This window comes from Lissotriton vulgaris, chromosome 6 (assembly GCF_964263255.1).
Source record: "Lissotriton vulgaris chromosome 6, aLisVul1.2, whole genome shotgun sequence".
Taxonomy (NCBI): Eukaryota; Metazoa; Chordata; class Amphibia; order Caudata; family Salamandridae; genus Lissotriton; species Lissotriton vulgaris.
In genome coordinates this window covers 1,785,921,810-1,785,945,145 of record NC_141694.1, presented here as the reverse complement: position 1 = coordinate 1,785,945,145, position 23,336 = coordinate 1,785,921,810, and the positions used below count along the sequence as shown (strand labels likewise).

Below are 23,336 nucleotides of genomic sequence, written 5' to 3'. Positions count from 1 at the left end.
CTAACCCCGCCAATTACCGTCCCATCTCCCTCTTACAATGGCTCAGTAAACTCCTCGAGAAGCATGTCAACTCCGTTGTCACCGACTTCTTATAAGCCAATAACATCCTAGATCTCTCCCAGACCGGCTTCAGGCCCCGTCACGGAACGGAGACAGCACTGATTGCAGTTACGGAGGAGGCACGAAGGATCTTGGACGATGGCGGATCCACGGCCATCGTCCTACTTGACCTAAGTGCAGCCTTTGACACTGTCAATCATAATATCCTACTCCAGCGTCTTGAGGGAATAGGACTGTCGGGGACCGCTCTCAGCTGGATGAGATCTTTCCTGACTGACAGATCCTTCAGGGTTTTTGAGAATGACTTCTCCTCTGCCAGTAGACCTCTTAACTGTGGAGTGCCTCAGGGCTCCTCCCTGAGCCCCACCCTTTTTAATGTCTATCTGCGCCCCTTAGCTGATGTTTGTCCGCCCATTTGGTGTGAAAATCGTCTCTTACGCGGACGACACGCAGCTAGTGGTATCATTGGACCCCCCCTAAACTCTCATCACAGCCTACACAAATGCCTGGAAGCAGTCGCCACCTGGATGTCCGGCTCTTGTCTCAAACTTAACGGGGACAAAACAGAGATAATGCTCCTTGGAAATAACATCGCAAAAAACATTGATTCCATCTGGCCTCTCTGTTTAGGTAATCCCCTGCAACCCAAGGAGCAGATCAAGAGCCTGGGCATCTGGCTGGACAACACCCTCTCTTTCAACCATCAGGCTACCAAGCTAGCTGCCACTTGCTTTGGGTTGATGAGACTGCTTCGCAAAATTGTCGCTCTCCTTCCATTCCATTCGAGACGAACTATGGTTCAAGGACTGATCCTCTCCCGCCTCGATTGTGGAAATGCCCTATACCTCGGAGCACCCCAATCCACACTCAACCGACTCCAGGTCATTCAAAACTGTGTGGCAAGAGTCCTCCTGAACATTCCTCGCCGAACCTCAGTAAGAGCCAGACTGAGAGACCTTCACTGGCTCCCGGTGAGAGCCAGAATCGAATTTAAGAGCATGTTCATTGCACATCGCTCTTACTGGGGAACAGGCCCCCTCATCAATTCCCCCCTGGTGAAAGCCTATCAGCCCACCCGTTCTCTCAGATCTGCGACCTCCCACCTCGCCTCAGTACCACGCATCAGGAAGGCCAGATGTGGTGGTCGAGCGCTCTCCTACAATTTAGCCAAGATCTGGAACTCCCTCCCTCTCCACATCAGATCCGAACCTAACCTCCTCACTTTCCGGAAAACTCTCAAAACCTGGCTATTCAGCAAAACTTCGGCTTAAAACCTCACTCCGCCTCTCCCCTCCCACCTCTCTGAACCAGTTCAAGCTTTCTACAGCGCTGGGACGCCCCTGGGTAGCCAACGCGCTCTACAAATCCTCATTCCATTCCATTCCATTCACTGAGCATAAATTGGATGAGCCTGGCTGTAGGCTGACTACTGTCATTGGGGAAGTTTGAGAACATGAGGTGTGGTTAGCAGTTGGCTGTATTAGAGGAATTGTCCCTATGGGGGGATAGGCTGGGTCCAAAGAAAGCCTCCATTAGGTTAGCTGTATCTCATATATTAACATGGACTCAGCCCGAGTGAGGAAGGCATTTAAGGTCCCTACCACTCCCGTCCCCCCCCTTTGCGTTTAGACTTGCTCATACCCTGGAAGATTCAGTACTGCACAGTTGAAGCAGGATATGAATTCAACTTAAACTAACACAAACCCATAAACAAAGATAATCACCGCCCAAGTCCAGTAGCACAACCTTACTTTAAGTTCGGGAATCGATGTTGGGGGGGGGAGGGGCCCAGCCCAGCCTCTTCCAACCGCTGATGGGAGCCGACGGGCCCGCCCTTGACCCGGGTTTTGCCCGGGCACTCCTGCATGCGTCCCGCTCTGCGTGAGCCCTTGTGCAGTTTTAAAACGCCTCCTGGCACTTTACCGTGACGCGATGGCAGGTGCCACAAGGGGACCCTGGGTGATGTAGTCCCCGGCACCCGCATTTGGGATGAGCAAAATGCGGGAGTGAAGTGTGTCCAATAAGGCGTTGCAGTCCCCTCAGACTGTGGCAGGGCTGGTGAGAAACTTTGGCAGCAGCGGCAGCAGTGTAGATAACGGGACAGATATTTAGACAGTTCAGTCACTATCCAATATATTTAGTGAGACACTATAAATTAGTCAAGTAAACAGTCAATCACACTGCTACTAAATCTTCCATCGGATGTACCATGTTACAACGCATACCATTACAACTACCTACCGTTACAACGCGACCATTACAAAGCATACCATTACAACGCATAGCGCTTTGGGGTGCTGGATAGTGGTAAGTATAATTTACTATTCTAACTCCAGTCCCCGTGGACCCTAGTGAAGGTGTTGGATAGTAAATTATACTTATTCCCTAATCTAGAGCGCCCCCAGCGCAATGCGTTGTAATGGTATGCGTTGTAAAAGTTGCGTTGTAACAGTAGTGCGTTGTAACAAATGCGTTGTAACAGGTGTATACCTCTTCCATCCAGATATTTATATTTATATATCCACTCATTCTTCAATGCAGATTGCTTTATAAATAATACATTTTTAAATAACGAACCAAACAACATTCACTTGATGATGTCATCTGTGATGTCATCAGTGATGTTATTTGAGATGTCATCAGTGATGTCATTAGTGATGTCACTGACCGTGTCATGAATGATGTAATATGTGACATCGTCAGCAGTGGATTGCGGGTGCATGAGTTATAGTTAGCAGAACTAACTATAATGAGGAATTTTAATGGTTTTGTACAAGTGAAATGTCAAGCTAACTATAACAGCCCTGAAACCTATGGTTTTTTCAGTGAATTTCTAAGGTTTTTTAAATGCTAATTCCTAACTATACATGTCTGAAACCCATGTTTTTTTCAGAGAATATATATATATATATCTTTTTTATCCAACAAACGCCGAAGCTTCTCAAGATGCACTCGACAGTGTGTCAACCATTCAGCATCGTGGTTCAGCCCGCCCCAGCCATCCAAGTTTGTTGTACTGCCTGACGTGTTTCTGTGGCCAACGTACCACTTCATCAGAGGCATTTCCCCTGTATGCATTGGAGTGCTCTTTATACTGCATGCTGATTGGTTGAAAAACCCCTCATGGATTCAACTGAATATTTGATTTCTTTATACAGCATGATGGGATGTGTAGTCACATTGAGCTTTCATTGAACACCTATAGTAGGTTCCAATGCGTAAAGATTTCAGAGAGACAGAATCCTTGGTAGGATCTGGATGTGATGGGAGCAGGCGCTTTCATCAAGATGAACAAAAGTTACTTACCTGTAAACTGTGGTTCTCCAGTATTGGTGTCTTTCATAGATTCACATGCTTGAATATTCCCCGTCGTCGAAGTGGGAGTTCCATGGTACATAAAATAGCAGTAACATATGCATGTATACATGAAAAATATCATAAACAAAAATATACATACATATAATGTAATAAAAATTTAAAATTTAAAAGTACCATAGAACATAATAGGCCCATTGAAAAGCCTAAGGGAGAACTCACTTTAGTAGCATATTAGAGTCATTATGCGTTGGTTCACATTCCAGCCAATCAGGCTGTAGCCTCCTCTAGAACCTTCTCCTCAGAAGCCCAAGTCCTCAGATTTTCGTAGCACAAAGTAAGTCAAAGTGCCTGAGGAGAAGAGAATCAAGGAAGTGAGCAACCCGGAATACCCTTGAGGGCTTGGGTAATGAAAGTAGAAGGGTAAAATTGCCTTCAAGGGACTTATTCAGTCTATATTTGTTAGTTGAAATTATTCTAGAAAGGATCAATGGATCATCCTTGGGGTGAATTAATCAAAACTGATCAATTAATATTATCAACATATAACATATAAACAAAGACACAAGGTGTATACGAAAAGGTTTTTATCAAATAGTTCATTAAATCGACTTCATATACAGAAAAATAAACAAATAAGATTTTAGGACTGTGGGTACACATATAAATAAATTGCTAAGTGACTCAACAGAACCTAAAAAACACCTATCCCAAAACACATTGAGTAAAACAAAGAGGGGGATGAGATGTATTGTCGACGTTTCGGTTTCTTAATAATGATTTGATGAAACCATCCTCAGGACCATTATCAGTGCTGATCTGTATAGAAATATTGTAATCTGTTCGCAAATCGCAATCACAGTTTCACGCAGTGAAAACGTTGGTGGATCACAGTATCCTAATGCCTTAACTAGTGGATGTGGAAAGCACTCATCAAGGCTGGATATGAAGACAAATCTTCACTCCCATGCATGTATATTATAACGCAGAAATCGCCCGGTGTCACTCGTGCGGAGTCTTATCTGCTTTTTAGACACAGTCTGAAGTAATTGTGACCAGTATGAATTTTAAACAGGTCAGTAAACAGTCATTTGTCCTGCAGCGCCTAGGATTCTGGCGAAGTGGAATCACAAACACGTCCCGTCTGAAATGAAGTTTGTTGTACTGCCTGACGTGTTTCTGTGGCCAACGTACCACTTCATCAGAGGCATTTCCCCTGTATGCATTGGAGTGCTCTTTATACTGCATGCTGATTGGTTGAAAAACCCCTCATGGATTCAACTGAATATTTGATTTCTTTATACAGCATGATGGGATGTGTAGTCACATTGAGCTTTCATTGAACACCTATAGTAGGTTCCAATGCGTAAAGATTTCAGAGAGACAGAATCCTTGGTAGGATCTGGATGTGATGGGAGCAGGCGCTTTCATTAAGATGAACAAAAGTTACTTACCTGTAAACTGTGGTTCTCCAGTATTGGTGTCTTTCATAGATTCACATGCTTGAATATTCCCCGTCGTCGAAGTGGGAGTTCCATGGTACATAAAATAGCAGTAACATATGCATGTATACATGAAAAATATCATAAACAAAAATATACATACATATAATGTAATAAAAATTTAAAATTTAAAAGTACCATAGAACATAATAGGCCCATTGAAAAGCCTAAGGGAGAACTCACTTTAGTAGCATATTAGAGTCATTATGCGTTGGTTCACATTCCAGCCAATCAGGCTGTAGCCTCCTCTAGAACCTTCTCCTCAGAAGCCCAAGTCCTCAGATTTTCGTAGCACAAAGTAAGTCAAAGTGCCTGAGGAGAAGAGAGCCTCTGAGGGGAGGATGGGAGGGTCGCATGTGAATCTATGAAAGACACCAATACTGGAGAACCACAGTTTATAGGTAAGTAACTTTTGTTCTTCTCCAGTATTAGGGGTGTCTTTCATAGATTCACATGCTTGAATAAGAGTAGAAAGCAGTAAATCATCACATAAGTCATAAAGGTGATATACCAAAGCAAGTAAGGTAAACGTATCAGTCAATATGCAATAAATACCAAAATATTATTAGAAAAACCTTTATGACTGGAGGCGGGTAGCAACAGAGGCTCACCTTTATTGGAAAAGATTCCGCAGCACCGCTTGACCTACTGCCGCATCCGCGGCGTCTGTTGATTGCAAGCAGTAGTGTTTTGTAAAAGTATGGCTGCTCGACCAAGAAGAAGCTCTGCAGATCTACCTCAGGGGTACCCCCGCAAAAGGGGCAGCAGAAGTAGACACCGCTCTAGTTGAGTGGGCACAAACTGGAGCAGGAAGGGGCTTCCCAGCCCGTTGGTGGCAAAAAGATATGGTAGAGGATATCCACCTGGTTATGGTCTGTTCGGTAACAGGTTGTCCTTTGCAAATTGGGCCATACGCTACAAACAATTGATCTGACTTTCTGACAGTTGCAGTTCGCTGAATGTAAAATTTGAGACAATGTTTCACATCCAATGAGTGCAATGACCGCTCAGCTGGAGTTTGCGGAGCAGGAAAGAAGGTCTTCAGGATTACAGGTTCGTTGAGATGAAAGTCACTTGGAACCTTCAGGATGAATTTAGGATTAGTTCGCAATGTCACAGCCTCATTGGAGAATTGTAGAAAAGGAGGCTGTATGGTAAATGCCTGTATGTCACTGGCACGCCTCGAGGATGTTAAGGCGAGCAAGAGAACAACTTTCCATGTGAGAAATTTTAGACTTGCAGAATGGATAGGCTCAAATGGAGGTAGAAGCAGTTGAGACAAGACCAAATGTAAGCACCAAGCAGGTGGAGGGCGACGGATAGGTGGAAACATCCTAAAAAGGCCCTTGTAAAATTGCTTAATGATTCTCGAAGAACATAGAGATGTAGAACCATCATGACGGAAGCGGGAAATCGCCGCCAGAAACACTTTAAGAGTTGAGTGTGAAAGTCCTGATCTCACCAGGGATAAAATGAAAGGCAAGATCTGTTCAGGTTTTGCAGTCATGGGGTCCAAATCTTTAGTGTGGCACCAGACACAGAAACGCTTCTACTTTAATTGATAGGTTTTAAGGGTGGATGGAGCGCGAGCGCGCGCTAACACCTCTCTGCAGTCCTCGTCGGTATTCAGACGTGCAAATTCATTGTATTCAGGTTCCAGGCATGGAGTTGGAGGTATGCCGGATCCGGGTGACAGATTTGTCCCTGCTTCATTGTGAGGAGGTGAGGTAGAGGATGAAGCGGTATCGGGTCGGACTGTGAAAAAAGGAGCAGGTCTCTGAACCATGGACGTCTCGGCCATTTGGGTGCAATCAGGATGATGTGGCAAGGTTGAAACCTCATCCTGTGTAACAGGCGAGGAATTAGAGGAAGTGGAGGGAAAGCGTAGATGAAGTCGTTCGACCAATTGATCGAAAATGCATTTCCGCTCGACTCTCTGTGGGGATGCCGACTTGCAAAGCGTTGGCATTTCCTGTTGGTAGCAGTCGCAAAAAGATCCATCTGCGGCTGATCCCACCGCCAGAAGATGAAATCGACGGTTGGTTGGTTGAGTTACCACTCGTGATTTTGACTGTAGGAATTGCACCATCTTTACCATGCGGTCCTGTCTTTCTTGGGAAACGAACACTTTCCCCCGCCGAGAATCTAGCGAGGCTCCGAGAAAATCTCGCCTTTGCGACGGATGAAAGTGTGATTTCTGGCAATTGATTGAAAGCCCCAAGGTTTGGAAAAGGGAGACGCAGACCTGAGTGTGCTGCTCCGTCAGTTGAAAAGTCTTGGCCTTGATGAGGCAGTCGTCCAGGTATGGATAAAATTGAACACCTTGCAGACGCAGGAAGGCAGCTACCGGGGCCAAGATCTTGGTACAGACTCTCGGCGCTGATCGAAGGCCGAATGGTAGGACTTTGAATTGGAAGTGCAGCTGTCCGACTGTGAAGCGTAGATACTTCCTGTGTCTGGGGTGAATTGGCACATGGAAATATGCATCTTGGAGGTCGATCGTTGAAAAGAATTCCCCTGGATTGAGATAATTCAGAATTTGAAGCAGAGTTAACATCTGAAAAGTTTTCGAAATGATACATTTGTTCAGGGCCCCTAAATCCAAAATTGGACGCCATTCCCCCGACTTTTTCTTGACTAAGAAGAATCGGGAATAAAACCCTTGCCACGTTGACCTTGTGGTACTACCTCGATGGCTCCTTTTTGATCATCAATTTTACCTAGGCCAAAAGTTCTTTGAGATGGGGAGAGGGTGGCCCCGAAGGTGGACGAGTGGGAGGGAATTTTGTAAACTCCAGGGTATGTCCTTTGGAGATAACGTCCAGGACCCATTGGTCGGAGGTGATTTCGGACCATTTGCAAAAGTACTTTGAGATGCGACCTCCAAGATTTACAGTCGGCAGAAGAAAGGAACTTAGACTGTCACTGCTTTTTATTGTTTGAGCCACCTCTATATGTTGTTTTTCGTTGGTATGGTCTGGTGATGGACTGACGATTCTGGGATGGGTAGGAACCCCTCTGCCGATTATCGTTGTAGGTGTTGTACGAACGATATTGACCTGATCCTCGAAAAGTAGAGGAACCTCCGCATCTACCTCGTGCCCCCCGAAAGGGCCGTTTCTTGTACTGGAGGGTAGCTAAGGACTTTGCAGTGTCGGTGTCCTTTTTTATCGCCTCAAGGGCATCATCTACATGCTTGCCAAACAACGATTCCCCGTCGTACGGCAAGTCCAGGACTTTTGCTTGTACCTCTGGACGGAAGGTGGTAGACTTCAACCAGCCTTAACGCCTCAAGACTGCAGCCCCAGCCAATTGACGAAAGCCCATGGAGGAAATGTCGAGCGCGCATTCAATAATTTCGGATGAAATTATCTCTCCCTCCTGAATAATGGTCTGCGGTTCTGCACGGATGGCATTGGGTATTTGAGGAATCAGTGCGGCAATCTCGGACCACATATGGCGGTCGTAACGGCCCAAAATAGCTAAGGTATTAGCCGTCCTCACAGTAGTAGCCGCCATTGTTGTACATTTTTTGCCTATAGAGTCCAACTTGCGGCCTTCCTGATCAGGAGGAGACGTGAGTGGTGTAGCAGGGTTGCGGGATCTTTTCTGTGCTGCCTGAGGTATAACCGAATCTGCTTTCGGTTGTGACACCAAACGGCAGACGCCGGAGCCTTATATTTCTTGTCCAATCTGGGCAAGACCGCAGGTACCGAATTTGGATGTTCCATTAATTTAAGGCCCTCCTGCCAAATATAATCAATGATTGGTATTGTGTGGGATTGCCTTTGTGATAGGTCCTTAAAATCATGCAAGAAGCAGTCACTTTCATGTTGTTGTTTTTCGATAGTGAGATGAAAACGCTTTGCAGCACGGACCATCAAATTATGGAAATTTGCAATGTCCACTAGAGGCGATGGTAGAGGTGAGGTGGGCGGAGTGGAAGGTGTTTGAGCCCTGTAATTGTCCCACTCATTCATATCGATGTCATTGTCGTCGTCATCAGTGTTGCGAGGATCAGGATCCTCGTTGTCGATGTCAGGACGAGTACCCCCCGGTGACGCGGATGGAACAGGTGCAGGTGCTTGAGGAAGTTGAGGTTGAGGCTGTGGAGGAAGTTGTGGTGCTGGAGAGGCAGGTGTAGATGGAGGGAACCTGCAGTTATAGTCATCTAGCATGTGCTGCAAGTTCATGACCAAAGATAATGGTATTTGCGTAACCGGCTCCGAAGTAACTGGTTCTGATTCCTGAACAGGAAATAATTTGTTCCCATCTTCGACGTTTTCCTCTTCATCACCGTCATCACTATACTCCTGGCACTTAATGTGCAAATCAGATGGACTAGAGGCCTGTACGAATCGTTGTTCCACCTCTCAATCGTTTCCGGATTCTTGCTCACCAGACTGAAACAATTGGTCTGGAAGACGAGTTCCACTTCTCACTGGACTCAGTTGAATGAGGGGTACTGTCCTCAAAGAAGAAGCAGTAACCACTGTAAAAGTGGTAGCTGTGGCCAAAGGTCGATGAGACGTCAATGAGCCCGTTGACGTAAATGCGGCAGTCTTAGAATCAACCTGAGGCGTCTGCGTCGTCGCCATAGATGTAATCGACGCTGAAATTGAAGGCTTTTTCTTCGTCTACGAAGATTTCTTTTCTGTCGACGGAGCCGTCGACGAGATTGGAGCCTTGCTTGTCGACGATGATGTAGACGTCGACGGGATGACAGCCGTCGACGAAGTCGTCGACGATGATATGATGGTCGTCGACGGAGGCGCCGTCGACGAGACAGCCGTCGACGATGATGGGCCCGTCGACGAGCTGCTTTTAGTTGATGACTTGATCTTCGTCGACGGGGTTCGCATCGACGAGGAATGCATCGACGATGACTTCTTCGTCGACGGTTTTGATTTGTCACTCGTCGACGAGATCTTCACAATAGAAGTAATGGGTCTCACCTCCTGAGCTGTCGTCGACGAGGTGATCGTCGTCGACGTAGCACTGGTTGACATAGTACATGTCGTCGTCGACGAAGAGGCTACAGTTACTGACTTCGTCATCGCTGAAGACTTCGACGGACGTGTCGACTAGCCCGTCGACGATCCAATGCCAGATTTAAAAGTGGAAGGCAAGGCTTTGGGCGCAGATGTCAGAGAACCAGGTCCCGTAGACGTGCCCTGAAGCGAATCCTGTGGGGAAACAATCCTGGAGGACTCCAACAGTCTACTTTTCTTCAGAAAAGGAGATGGAACCTCAGTTTCAGACCCACGCTTCTGAGAGGATTTTGAAACACCAGATGACAAACTTTCTACCTCAGAAACCACAGATTCTGAAGTCTTCAACTTCTGTAGCCACAGAAGGAGACGGACTCTCTATCCCTCAGAGTCTTGGGAGGAAAAGTGCGACAGTACTTACAGTTTTTTACCTCGTGGTCTGGGTAGAGACAGTAAATGCATTTACTGTGTGGATCCTCATGGAAAAGGCGCAGTTTACCACAAGAAGGGCAGGCTTTAAATAGGGATTTCCTATTTGAAGACATTTTCTGAAGAAAAAACAGCTAGAGTTGAAGAAAAAACTGAGCAGAGCTCAGGTAGACTCCCTTCACAAGACGTGCGGTAGAAAATCTGAGGACTTGGGCTTCTGAGGAGAAGGTTCTAGAGGAGGCTACAGCCTGATTGGCTGAAATGTGATTTTCATCAAATGGGGAAAGGATCACTTGTCCTGCGAAAAACTCAGGTCTGCAGATTGGTAACTGGGTGTCTCCCAATAAAATGACCCTCATACACGTGTGGTTTTGCTCTTGCTTGCTTACGTTAGCGGTATATGAGGTGTCCCCGCTTATATCACACGTGCGTGCGTAATCACTGGGTCAATTCATTCGTGTGCACCCTCCACCAGGAGGTTATACCTTAAGTTTTAAGGCAGTAGTGATCGTGGAAATGGAGTGATCAGGGCAGTGGTGAGTGATTTTAAAAAATAGTCCGGATTTCCAGTGCTTGGAAGTTTATTGAATCTGGATTCGGGCTATTGTTAAAAGTGGGGAAGTTCGTGCTGCTGTGGAATCTGTTATGAATTCTAGCGCACTTAAAGGTCTAATAAAATGGTCGAGCCGGGCTGGTCATAACGGCTGCGCCACTTACCCACGCGGCAAATTTCACACCTGTGCGGACATTCAATGGGTGTGGGCGGGGTCATGACGAGCCCAGCTCGGCATGAGCACAGATGCACTTATTAGACCTTTAAGTGCGCTAGAATTCATAACAGATTCCACAGCAGCACGAACTTCCCCACTTTTAACAATAGCCCGAATCCAGATTCAATAAACTTCCAAGCACTGGAAATCCGGACTATTTTTTAAAATCACTCACCACTGCCCTGATCACTCCATTTCCACGATCACTACTGCCTTAAAACTTAAGGTATAACCTCCTGGTGGAGGGTGCACACGAATGAATTGACCCAGTGATTACGCACGCACGTGTGATATAAGCGGGGACACCTCATATACCGCTAACGTAAGCAAGCAAGAGAAAAACCACACGTGTATGAGGGTCATTTTATTGGGAGACACCCAGTTACCAATTTGCAGACCTGAGTTTTTCGCAGGACAAGTGATCCTTTCCCCATTTGATGAAAAGCAATTTAACAGGAGTTTGAAAGGATCGTATCTCTTACTCCCCCCCAATTGATTACCTGGCTGAAATGTGAACCAACACATAATGACTCTAATATGCTACTAAAGTGAGTTCTCCCTTAGGCTTTTCAATGGGCCTATTATGTTCTATGGTACTTTTACAATTTACATTTTTATTACATTATATGTATGTATATTTTTATTTATGATATTTTTCATGTATACATGCATATGTTACTGCTATTTTATGTACCGTGGGACTCCCACTTCGACGACGGGGAATATTCAAGCATGTGAATCTATGAAAGACACCCCTAATACTGGAGAAGCACTGTGCTGGGAACCAGAGCAGGAAGGTTCCTCTCCCTCAGCCTCTCATTCCTTCGAGATGGTGCATCTTGCACGGGACGGCACCTGTGTCATAATTTTATCCAGCAAATGCCGAAGGTTCCCAAGATGCACTCGACAGTGTGGCTGCCAATCGGCATCACGGTTCAGCCTGCCATACACATCCCAGCATGCTGTATGAAGAAATCGAATACATAGTTGAGCCCATGAGGGGTTTTTCAACCAATCAGCATGTAGTATAAAGAGCGCTCCAATGCGTACGGGAGAACTGCCTCTGATGAAGTGGTATGTTGGCCATTGAAACGTATCAGGCAGTACAACAAACTTGGATGGCTGGGGTGGACTGAACCGTGATGCTGAATGGCAGATGCACTGTCGAGTGGATCTTGAGAAGCTTCGGCGTTTGTTGGATAAACAATATATATATATATATATTGCAGTATTTCATCCAAAACATTCCAATCCTGTCGGAAAGATGAATTTGCGGACCCAAAAGTTCTTTGTGCCAAATAAAGTTTTATTTCAAAGCACCCTGCATCGCTGCCATGACGCGTTTCAGCCCCACCTGGGCCTTGATCAATATATATATATATATATATTCCATAAGAAAACACCTGACACTTGGAGGCCCTCTCTCAAGGTGTTATTCTATATTTCAGCAAGGCAGCATCAACCAGAAGTACAGTGAGTACAGCAGGGTTTTGCCAAAGTTCCCGATGCGTTTCAGGCTCATCTCGCCTTTCTTCAAAGGGTTGGCAACAGGGAGAGGCAGCTTGCAGGTGTTACTTGTAGTGCTTAACCCCTTAACCGCAGGGGTAATTCCCCTCCTGTGCTGGGGGAGGGGGCCGCGCGTGGCGCCATGGTGCTCATGACGATCCCAGCCCGTCATTAGGCACAGTGCATCTGTGCTCATGCCGAGCTGGGCTCGTCATGACCCCGCCCACACCCATTGAACGTCCGCACAGGTGTGGAATTTGCCGCGTGGGTAAGTGGCGTAGCCGTTATGACCAGCCCGGCTCGTCATCAGCACAGCTCCACTGTGCCTCATGACGAGCTTGGCTCGTCATCAGCAGGCAAGGGGTTAACACGATTGGTTCCGCCCAGCGGGCGTATGCTTGCGCTGCATTCTGGTACTTGAAGTCTTTTGGCATTAAAGCCTGTAGTAGGGCCAGCCACCAAACTCCTCACATCTGTTTCAAACAACCACAGTGTGTTGCTGTGTCACCTGTGCTGCCGTGATGCTGTTATCTCTACTGACTGGAAAACACAATGTTCTCTTGCCAGTACGTACTCATGACGGGCTCGACCAGCTCGTCTGCAGGGAGGGGCTCTCCGTGACCTAGGCAGGCCGCAATATATTCCATAGGAAAATACCCGACACTGGAGGGCGTCTCACAAGGTGTTATTCTTTATTTCAGCAACGCAGCATCAACCAGATGTACAGTGAGTTGCTATCCCTTCGAAAAAAGGCGAGATGAGCCTGAAACGCGTAGGGAACTTTGGCGAAACCCTGCTGTACTCACCGTACTTCTGGTACGGTGAGTTATGGTTCTTTTAACTAATTCTATACTTAAGTTTTCAAAATTATCAATGCATGATCAAAAGTAAACTAATTTATTTTAGGTGGCAATTTTTTTTCTTATTTTGACCTTCTGGAAAAATATTGTAATTTGATTAATTATATTTACATTAATTGCAAATGTAATTTAAATTAATGTAACAGTTCCTTAGAATTTTATTAATGTTGTTAATTACTCAAATTAAAAATATTTTAAATATCTATTTTGAGATTAGTAAGCTTTTTACATGTTCCCTATGGTTTAAAATGCAGAGATCTCAAGCCTTCACTAAAATTGCTCTCTGACTTTGACTCTTTCAAGCCCTCCACAACCTTAAGTACAAATACCATACACAGGCACTCACATATATTTGATAACACACATTACCTTTACAGGTAAGACATGAAATACACGTACGACACCACTTGGTGGATGTGGCAAATGTTCGCTATTGGACGGAAAAAAACTTTTAAACATGAATGAAAGCCTTAGCTGGGACATTTCTATTTGACTGGAATGGTGAAAATCCCGAATTAATGCTTCGGCTGCCAAGCCCTTCAGGGATAGACAGGCACTGTCAGACCGGTTCCGAAGCATTGTTTTGGGAGCCCTCCAGTCTGTCGCCGTAATTATTACAATAAACAACACCCTTTTTAGAATTGGATTTGATGACATCATTTCATTGTGTTTTGTGCTCTATCTCTAGGGCAATTTAGTTCCCCTTACATAATCTGGAAATCACCAAACAGGAAATATGTGAGCTATATAACCCTCAGTGACCAAACAGCACCAAGCCACAAGAACAGAATCGTTCTGCAGGTACAAGGCATCTCTCCACAGAACCGCCCATCAACAGGTGAGCAAGAACCTGTTTGAAACGTGAGGGAAATGCTGATGAGTGCGTTGTTGAGGATTACACGTATTTAATATGTGGCAGAATGTATGCTTCATGCTTCACAGCACTAAACATATTTGAGAAAATGGATGTGCCCAAATAACGTTCAAATGCAAAATGAGGCATTATCATGTTCCTTTATTTTTGATAAACCTACATTTAATGAAGGTGATTCCGGGGACTCATTTCCTTGCTTCTTCCCCCACTTTTGCGACCGAAAATATTCAGTGCATTGATTTATTTTTTATGTGAATCTTTACTTAACAATGTCATGATTAATTAATCTAGATAGACCCACTCTCTAAGATTCAAACACATAAACCAGCCCTTAAGCATGAATGCAAGAACATAAAGGCATTTCAGTTTGCCTCGATACGTGGATGTGATGTTTAATTGATGCTATCATCCAACCTCTATCTAGAAATGTCCCTTAAATTACAGTTAAAATACTTTTTTAATGAAACTCCACTCCAATATTCTGAAAGATCTACCTGTGAATTATCTTCTTTTCGCAACACACACAACGTTAGGTCGGATGCACTGCATTTTCCAAGGGAAGGAGCATTTGTTCAAAGAAATATATATTAGCAAATATATTTGCAAGCTTCAGAAAGCCTCTTTCACAGCTACAGAAAGCAGTTTAAACACCACAGGAACATATGGGATACCAAGAGCACAGCCCAGCACTAATTTAACACTAGCCCGGGGCACATTGGAGGAATTTGGTAATTCCGCCTTACTATTGTAACCAAAGTTCCCCCTATTTTTGTTTCATCTGTGTGCTGCAGTGTAAGTTTTATGTGCGCTGCAGCCAAGAATATGCGTGCTTGGAAATTGATCATGTGATCCGTGGTATTCAATGGCTAATACCACTTCAAAATGTTTCATCATAGTCACCTCTAACACCACTTCTTCGCCTTCTCTAGTCTAACATTCCTCACCCTCATGCTCCTCTCTAATCAACATGTTATATTTCTTCTCTTCCCTTCTACCCACTCTCTTGCTCTTAATTCATCCACCTCTTCCTTTACCACTCTTTTGTTTTATCCATCTTTTTCTTTCTTCTCACCTTCATCTTTTTTATCCTTAGTCTCTACTCTTATCACCCTCCCCCATTTCTCATCCCTGCACCTCATCAACATTTATTTCCTGGTCAAGGATCTACAATTATTGATCTTCCCTGACCTAACGAGCCACAGGTATGAAAGCTGTTCACCCGGGGCCCTATTACACATTATCATTGTTTGCGCCCGCCGCACCTTGCAAAGGGTGCGCTGGGCGCAAACAATGATAATGCCCCCTATTATGGTGAACTCACAATGCCCTGGGGGCAGCGCATTCATGTGAAAACATTCACTGTGCAGGCGGCACCCGCCTGCACTTTCCAAGGGGATTAGGGATCCCTTTGCAGGCGGGTGCAGTCGCTGAGTGCACCCGCCTGCAAGGGGATGTCTGGGGGGTCCACGGAACCCCCTTTTCCCCCGCAGAGGGCTGCTCTCAGGGGGCGCACTGATAGTGCACCACCTTTTAAATGGCGTACTGTCAGTGCGCCTGCTGCGGTCTTCTTCGATTTTGCACCCATGTCTGCAATATGGCTCGGGCGCAGAATCAAAGGAATTTCCTCATTTGCATAGGGCACGCCCCTATGCAAACGAGAGCATACTCTCTGAAGGTAATGCTGCCGCATTCAGTAGGCCAGCGCTATCAGCATTATAGAGGGGACACACACGCGTCTGCTCCCTTTCTATAACACCAAAGTGCACAAGGGGCGCGCACAGCAGCCACAAATGCTGATTGCGCCCCCGGGGCACCTTCTGTAAAATGGCCCCTGGGTTTTCTGGACTACTGATGAAAGGCTGCCACCCCAGCTACTAGTTAATCGGTAGCTAATAACATTCGTGAGGTATGTGTTCTACCTTTCAAAATGCCCAAGAAATAATACAATTATTTCAAGTTCAAAGCACTGTGTTGTTTATCCAGATCTGAGACTATGAGCAGTTCAGAATTTTTATATTGATGGCAGAAGATACAAGTTGTCAGAAATGAAAAGCTGACAAGATTTGAATATACCAAGTCACAGATTATAGGAAGATATTGGCAGCAAGTGCATTAACCCACTGGAGGATCTTATCTATTTAGAATCCGCTCTATCTATATTCCATTTCTATCTAGGCATTTGGCAAACAAAGAGAATTTCTTGGGACAAAGTTAATGCACAGTCAGCGCCGGCCACAAAGTGCTGTGTTTGCGCCTTATGTTCCTTATAATTATGCTAGACCCACCGAGTACCTCTGGAAATTAAGAGTAGGCAGTGCTGCCACAGGAGAGCCGCCAGTGGTGTTTTTCTTTGATTGGGAACTTTACTGCCCCTGCTGATGCTGTGTCTGTGTTGAGTTGTGTTAGTGAAACTTGTCAAACGTCTTCACTTCAGAAAAGTCAAAATATGTGGCACTGGTGCTTTATAGTGCTGCAAGTTAAGAAGAAAGCAAGAAAAACGTTTAAAAAAATACTAAGACATAAATACTAATTGTACATTTTCAATTATGTACCAAGGGATGGCAAAATACTATCAGATTAATTCGGATCTATGTCATCTAGTATGTATTGTATGTTGAGCGCTTTCGTGTCTCTTTGACATGGTAGGAGCATCACAGGTTTCCCTCCTTTTCACATGTGCATGATAACAGCTATCCCCACTGACCACACCTGTCCCCAGGCCCTACAGTTAGCCCAAGGCATTGTGTTTTTCATCAATATTAAACAATTAGACTCGGAAAGCAAGGCTATTGGCCCAAATAAATCATTTAGAAAAATAACAAGCAATGTTTTTTTTACTTACACTCAGCCTTGGGAGGGCCACCGGGCAACCTCAGGAGGGTATGGCCCACCTGGCCCGCCCTCTAGAACCAGGCCTGTTGCCACCTGGCCAGTTTTGTAAGTTGGCATGAGAGTATTACAATGTCCTGTCTGCTACAAAAAAACAAGCATTTGCAATGCAAACCGTTTCGCTTTTGGCACCTTATATGTATTTAGCTATGCAGCACATTAGCCTGGGTGCTGAAAAATATACTGTTCTTTAACATGGAGGGAAAGTAAGCACCAAACTGCGTGACACGCCAGGTATGGGAACACATGGAGAGAAATATTGCCTTTCAGCAGGAAATGGTATAGTCCAAAGCTCTGTTTTTAATATAAAATGAGGGCCTTTGGTGCTCATATCACCGAAAATAAAAAAATTGGAAAAAATATTATTGTCTACAGGTGCTCATGGAAGACAATTTATATGGCCTGGAATCTAGAGAATGCTGGAGTGATTCTGGAATTTTACTGACCTCTGCTGGTCTTTTTCTATCAAGAAAGTGAAAAAGAGGCAGTTGCCATAAAAATTAAAAAAAGAAAGTCCCTCAGCAGAAAGCAATTCTGGTAGTTTACTGACCTCTGCTGGTCGCTTTCTATCAGGACAGTTAAATAGAGGCAGTTGAACAGAAAAAAAAAGGCTCTAAGCGGAAGCAGTCAAGCCCTAGGGCTGATCTCCAGAGCCCACAAAGTACATACACATATAAGTATATACTAAAGTATATAAGTATATACTAAAGTATATACAAGAGGTCTCGAATGCTTGACCTAAATAGACAAAATCACAGAAGGCTGGCATTTTATCCCTTATCAGTACACACTTCAGACAGTAAATATATGCTGAAAACACTTAAAAACGTGTACTAGTGCTTCTGTAATGATCTCAGACTAATACGTTTAAAAAAAGTACAAAATTCATGTTACAAAGGAACACCAGTGATTTTAAATTAAGTTTCATTCAAGAAGCTATAGTGGCCTTTGAAGTGTAAACATGAACAAATGCCTGATATATTTCCTTTGAAAACGCAATCATGATCTGTACAGAAATTGCGAGCCAGCCTCATCATGTGGGGCCAGTGCACTGAAGAAGGAAGAGGGAGCAGGCAGATCTTTATCTCTTGACATCACTGCCAGAGGTGGAACCAGCCACGGCCCTTGCAGCTAAGAACGTTGAGGCCTTTGTTGGATTTCGACATACGACACATCCGGCCCCACCGCTCTTACCTGCATGGGCCGCGGCTGAGTGGAACATCAGAAGCCCTCCCTGCAGGAGCAGCGGGTATCTGCTCATAAATAACACGCCCCTTTACAGATTAAATAAAAAGTAATTTTCTGCAAGTTGTTCATTATTTTCTTGAATGCCAAACAATGCAGATTATTTTATGGCCTTTAAAAATGCAGGAAAGCGCATGTCCTGCCTCCAGACGGTGCTGCTACCTATGCTGCCTTGCAGCCGCACTCTTATTCCTGAAACGCAAGCAGCAAATGGCATCACAACTTGTGACCTTCTGACAACAAGCAAATGACTCTTTTTTTGCCCTCCTGCTTTTAAAATATGAGCGATGTGACAAAATTATAATTTGCTTTTTGATGGTCTCTCCATGCTGTATCGTGTGTGAGCGCTTCAAAGAAGAGACTGCATGCTTCGAGCAGCATGGGTGCTCACACGTGTGTGCACTTTACAGAGAACAAAGGGCCATATTATCAATCCCCAGCGATAATTATCGCTCAGCGCACTTAGCGCTAGGATAATTATCGCCGGGTAGCGTGGATTTTTATCACTGAGATAGCGTGCTATCAGCAAGGCTTATCTCAGAAGTGATCAAAATCCTCGCGCTAACTGCCAAATGAGAGATTATCGCTGGAAAACCAACGATAATCTCTCGAAGTTTGGCGTTAGCTTGATGATAGGGGCTCACAAACTTAGCCATGATGTCCACCGTCCACAGGATATCATGGCTAAGTCAGGAAAATACCAGGTGTAAAAAAAGCAGCACTAACCGCGGTTAGCGATATCCTTGATAATAGGAGAAATGTCGCTTAACAACATTTCTCCTATTATTTTTCTCTGGAACTTTGCATCCCTTTGCATCTCATTAGAGATGTAAGGGGAAGCGTAGAGAAAAAGGGTGCTAATATGCAAATTTGCGTGTTAGCACCCTGTTGCTGATAGGGAGATCATTTTATCTCCGCTTTCTTGGCTTTTAAAGCCAAAAAAGCAGAGATAAATCCCTTGATAATATGCCCCAATGATTGTAATGCAGAATTACGGATAAATTCTGCCTCTCCTCTGGTGGAATATCTGCAGTGGTTGGTTTCTTAATAGGGTCGGAAGAAGGAGCAGTTCCTCTATGTTTAAAAACCACTACTGATTAAACTGCAAAGCCCAGAATGTGGAATCAAAATGAATATAGTGCAGTACTGTTATGGCTACTTCACACTTTGGTGTTACAGAAGCAGCTTTGAGGTTCCCGTACCCCTGAACGCCAGTGGAGATCCTGTGCTGGTTCACTCACTGAAGGCAATTTCCTCCTTTATATGATGGCAATCCTCATGCTAATGAAAAGACGTGCACTTCTTCAGGCCAAAACCACACCATTTGTCAAATAAAGAGAAAATAGTTTGGATTGTGTAGAATTTGTCTGACTACTGCTGACTTTGGGGTGAAATTAAGGACTGATCCTCCCCACACTGTGCCCCAAGGTTACAGTGGCTCAGACGCCTGTTGCTCTGTTCACAAACCAGAAGGTAGAAATTTGCTGACCAAGTTGTTTGCAAACAAGACTTTGTTTGGGGATTCTACTAGGGTAGTAATCAGTATCACTGAAAAGGCTATACTGACAGGAGCCACAAAAGTTCCAGCCACTTGAGTCCAAACACAATTTCTAAATGGGAAGTTGGCCCACAGGGCCAGCTCTCACTGTAGGAACACTTTACATTGTAAATAAGTTACCACCCTAACTTAGGAACTGGCAACTGGTGACTGGTTTGTTCAACTGGATGCTTGTTTCAGGGCAGGGAAGACCTGGCTTGGCAGTTTGGTCTGGACTGTTTCCATGAGGAAGAGGGTCAAGATTGATTTGCATGTGGCTGGGTCTTAACTAGGGTGGCGGAGTAAGCAAAATTATGAGGATAGATGTAACCCATATCTAATAGTGACCGGGGGTGAGTGTCTAAAAAGTTTTAGCGCTCTCTCCATCATCCTATTGTGTTTGCATTGTTCCCCCTACATTGGCAGGGTATGGCCAGATGTGGGTCCCTTGCTCACTTTGCCACTGGATTCAAGCTAGCCTGGCTGATGAGGGGTGTTACCCCAAAACCGGTCCCAGGATGCTTGTTTCTGGTCCAGTGAAGACCTGGCTTGGCAGTTCAGGCTGGATTGCTCCCAAGAGGAACAGGGTCAACACTGACTTGCATATGGCTGGGTCTGGACTGGGGTGGCGAAGTGAGCTAAATAACGATGATGGATTCAACACAGATCTATGACTGAGGGGGAGTGGCTGAAAAGTCTGTCATCTCCTTGTGTTTGCAATGGTTGCGATCTTGTATTGTTGCTACTCATAAATGAGAGGGAAATGCCTCTTTGCTGTCAGCTCTGATTTGCAATATAAGTTGCAAAAAGGTATTTTGCAGTTTCAAGTCCTGTGACATTATATATCAGAGGTTTTTAAACCACAAAATAACTTTTTTGTACCTTGCCCTTGAATAAGTCAGGCTGAATGCCTCCATCACAGATACTGACTGTTGAACCTGTAGATATGGTACCTTGATCTGCACTGGCAACATTCCAGTCCTTCAAGGGGCAAACATGTCCTGACTGGCTTCTGTGACGTCAAGGACTGAACCCAGTCTTCCATGGCTCCAAAGCCAGAATGCACTGGAAACTCTCCATCCTAATGTCAGAGTGTGTCATGGGAGGCCACTGTTCCCCGTTGGCATTCTCAGGAGCACACCTGCACACTTCAACAGTGGGTATTTGTGTGCAACAACTAGGATGACTCTATGGGCCTAATTACGAGTTTGGCGGATGTGATACTACACTACAAACGTACGCCAAATTACAATTTCTATAGACTGGAGTAACCCTATCCGCCAAACATGAAATTAGGCCCTATGTCATAAGCTGTATGGTCAGGGCAATGCGACTGGTGCAGATCTTTGGCATTGTAAATTACTCCATTTCCAGTACTGATGGAACCATTCACATTAATTACCCACCAGAACAAACATTATCAAATTCAACTTGATGATATACAAATAATAAAGAAACTGTCACTTTCCCTTTCAGGAATGGATACGCTGCTGCTAGCCATGTTTATGGCCTTGGGATTGCATTATTCTCCTGTGAGGGTAAGAAAATTAAATCATTTTTAAGGTAAATCAAAGAAAAGGAAGCACTCCGTAACACAGCTTTCATTGATCAAATCACAAAGATACAACCATGCAGATTCATGTGGTATTTAAGAATATGTAAATACTGTTAATTTCGGAGATAAACCCATAAAACAATAAAAAATATACACAATAGTAAATAACAGTTTGCGATAAAAACAGATCACAAAAATAAATACTATGGGGTCGATTCGAATGTAGGGTGGATTGGTGGCGATCCACCCTACATTCACTCCCACTGGCCACCCATTTCCCCCCCGCCATAATAGTATGGCGGGGGGACCCCGGCAGATGGAAAGACCGTCCGCCACTTTTCCGCCGGTCGACCAGTCGACCAGCAGAAAAAGAGTGTGATATGGTGGAGGTTTCTGCTAGACACCACCATCCATATTAGCATGGGTGCGGAAATAGAGGATGCCACCGCCACAATGGCGGTGACATCCTAATTGCAGGTGCGCGACCGCCGCCCCACTGGCGACCGGTCCCAGCACCGCTAGGATGGCGGGCGGACTTTCGTCCACCCGCCATCCTAATCAGGCCCTAGGTATTCAGAGCCACCTCTTCAGCAGCCTAATGCTATGCCACTGTGGGTATAAGTCAGTAGAAGATGGACAGCTGGAAGTTGCTCATTTAGTAGTAAAACCCTTTAACAGCAGGTTTACATTGCTACATTTTGTGTACAGTTTTTGGCATCAAAAGTGATAACGTTGTGTAAAAAAGGCTTTGGTTTGTTTTTAAAATCAAGGAAGTGGTCAACAGAACCTCCTGACTTGGATGAGCGGCACCAGTACATCTTAATTTAAGACCAATATGTTTCTTTGAGATACATCTCTTGTCATGGATCTCTGGTTAACACATGCACGATCCACAATTAATAGATCTAGTGAGCATAATATACAAGGTTCCAATTCCTCAGTGCACCAAATTCCGTTCCAATATAACAGGAGTCTGAATTTAGTTACAACAGCTATACCTTTCATACCTAGGTGTAGTGGTAATATGGGTCCAGAGTCTTAGGAATTTATTTTCTGCACTAGACAGGACTGACAAATCGTTACAACCCCATAATTCAGAACCATATTGAGCTGCACCCATGGCTTTTGCTTGATACACCTCTAAAGCCGGTGCAACTGATCTAAAACTTCAGAGATTTATAAATTGTTAACACTGCTGATGCATTATGCCGGATAAAAGGCTGGCTCATCATAATTTATGCAGCCCGTGATATGTTACTAGACAGCTCCAGATACTCAAAGTGCAAAACGGTTTCTATATTTAATTCATCCAGAGAGTCAGTAAGCACCTTTGCAATTTATGGGGCCTAAACTCCATATTTATTTTCAGCGGATTCCCATGGCAAACTTCAACTGAAAGTGTTTGTAGTGCAATTACCATTACATTTTAGGGACAGAGCATATGCACTTTTGCACTGGTTAGCAGTGGAAACGTTTCTAAAGCCAACAAAAAGGAGGGCGAAAAATACAGGAGGAAAGTAAAAGTTTTGGGGATTACCCTGCACAAATGGAAAGGTCCAACTAAGGGCAATAAGTGTTAGTCCTAGAAAATCTATTTAGTTGGTTGGCAGCTGCCTCATTTTGTAGTCCAATTAAATACTGACCCAAATCTTCAAAAAGCAAGAGGGCCTACCCACAGTACCTGATCTATGAGCCAGTAAGGTCAACCACGTCTCTTAAAACAGACGTCAAATTGATCCACAAAGATATCCCAGTCTGGATCAGGAAGTTTGGTGTTCATACCAGTGACATTCCAAGACAAGA

The 23,336-nt window shown here is 44.6% G+C and overlaps 1 protein-coding gene across 1 annotated transcript in view; it reads left to right on the top strand.

The window, feature by feature from the left end:
* The window catches only part of LOC147709484 (uncharacterized), a 189,232-nt gene that overhangs the window by 6,221 nt on the left and 159,675 nt on the right, over window positions 1-23,336 (top strand). The window contains exons 2-3 of the mRNA XM_086926004.1: window positions 14,122-14,271; window positions 21,455-21,516. Of these exons, the coding sequence (XP_086782130.1) occupies window positions 14,122-14,271; window positions 21,455-21,516 (212 nt within the window). The remainder of the gene's footprint in view (window positions 1-14,121; window positions 14,272-21,454; window positions 21,517-23,336) is intronic.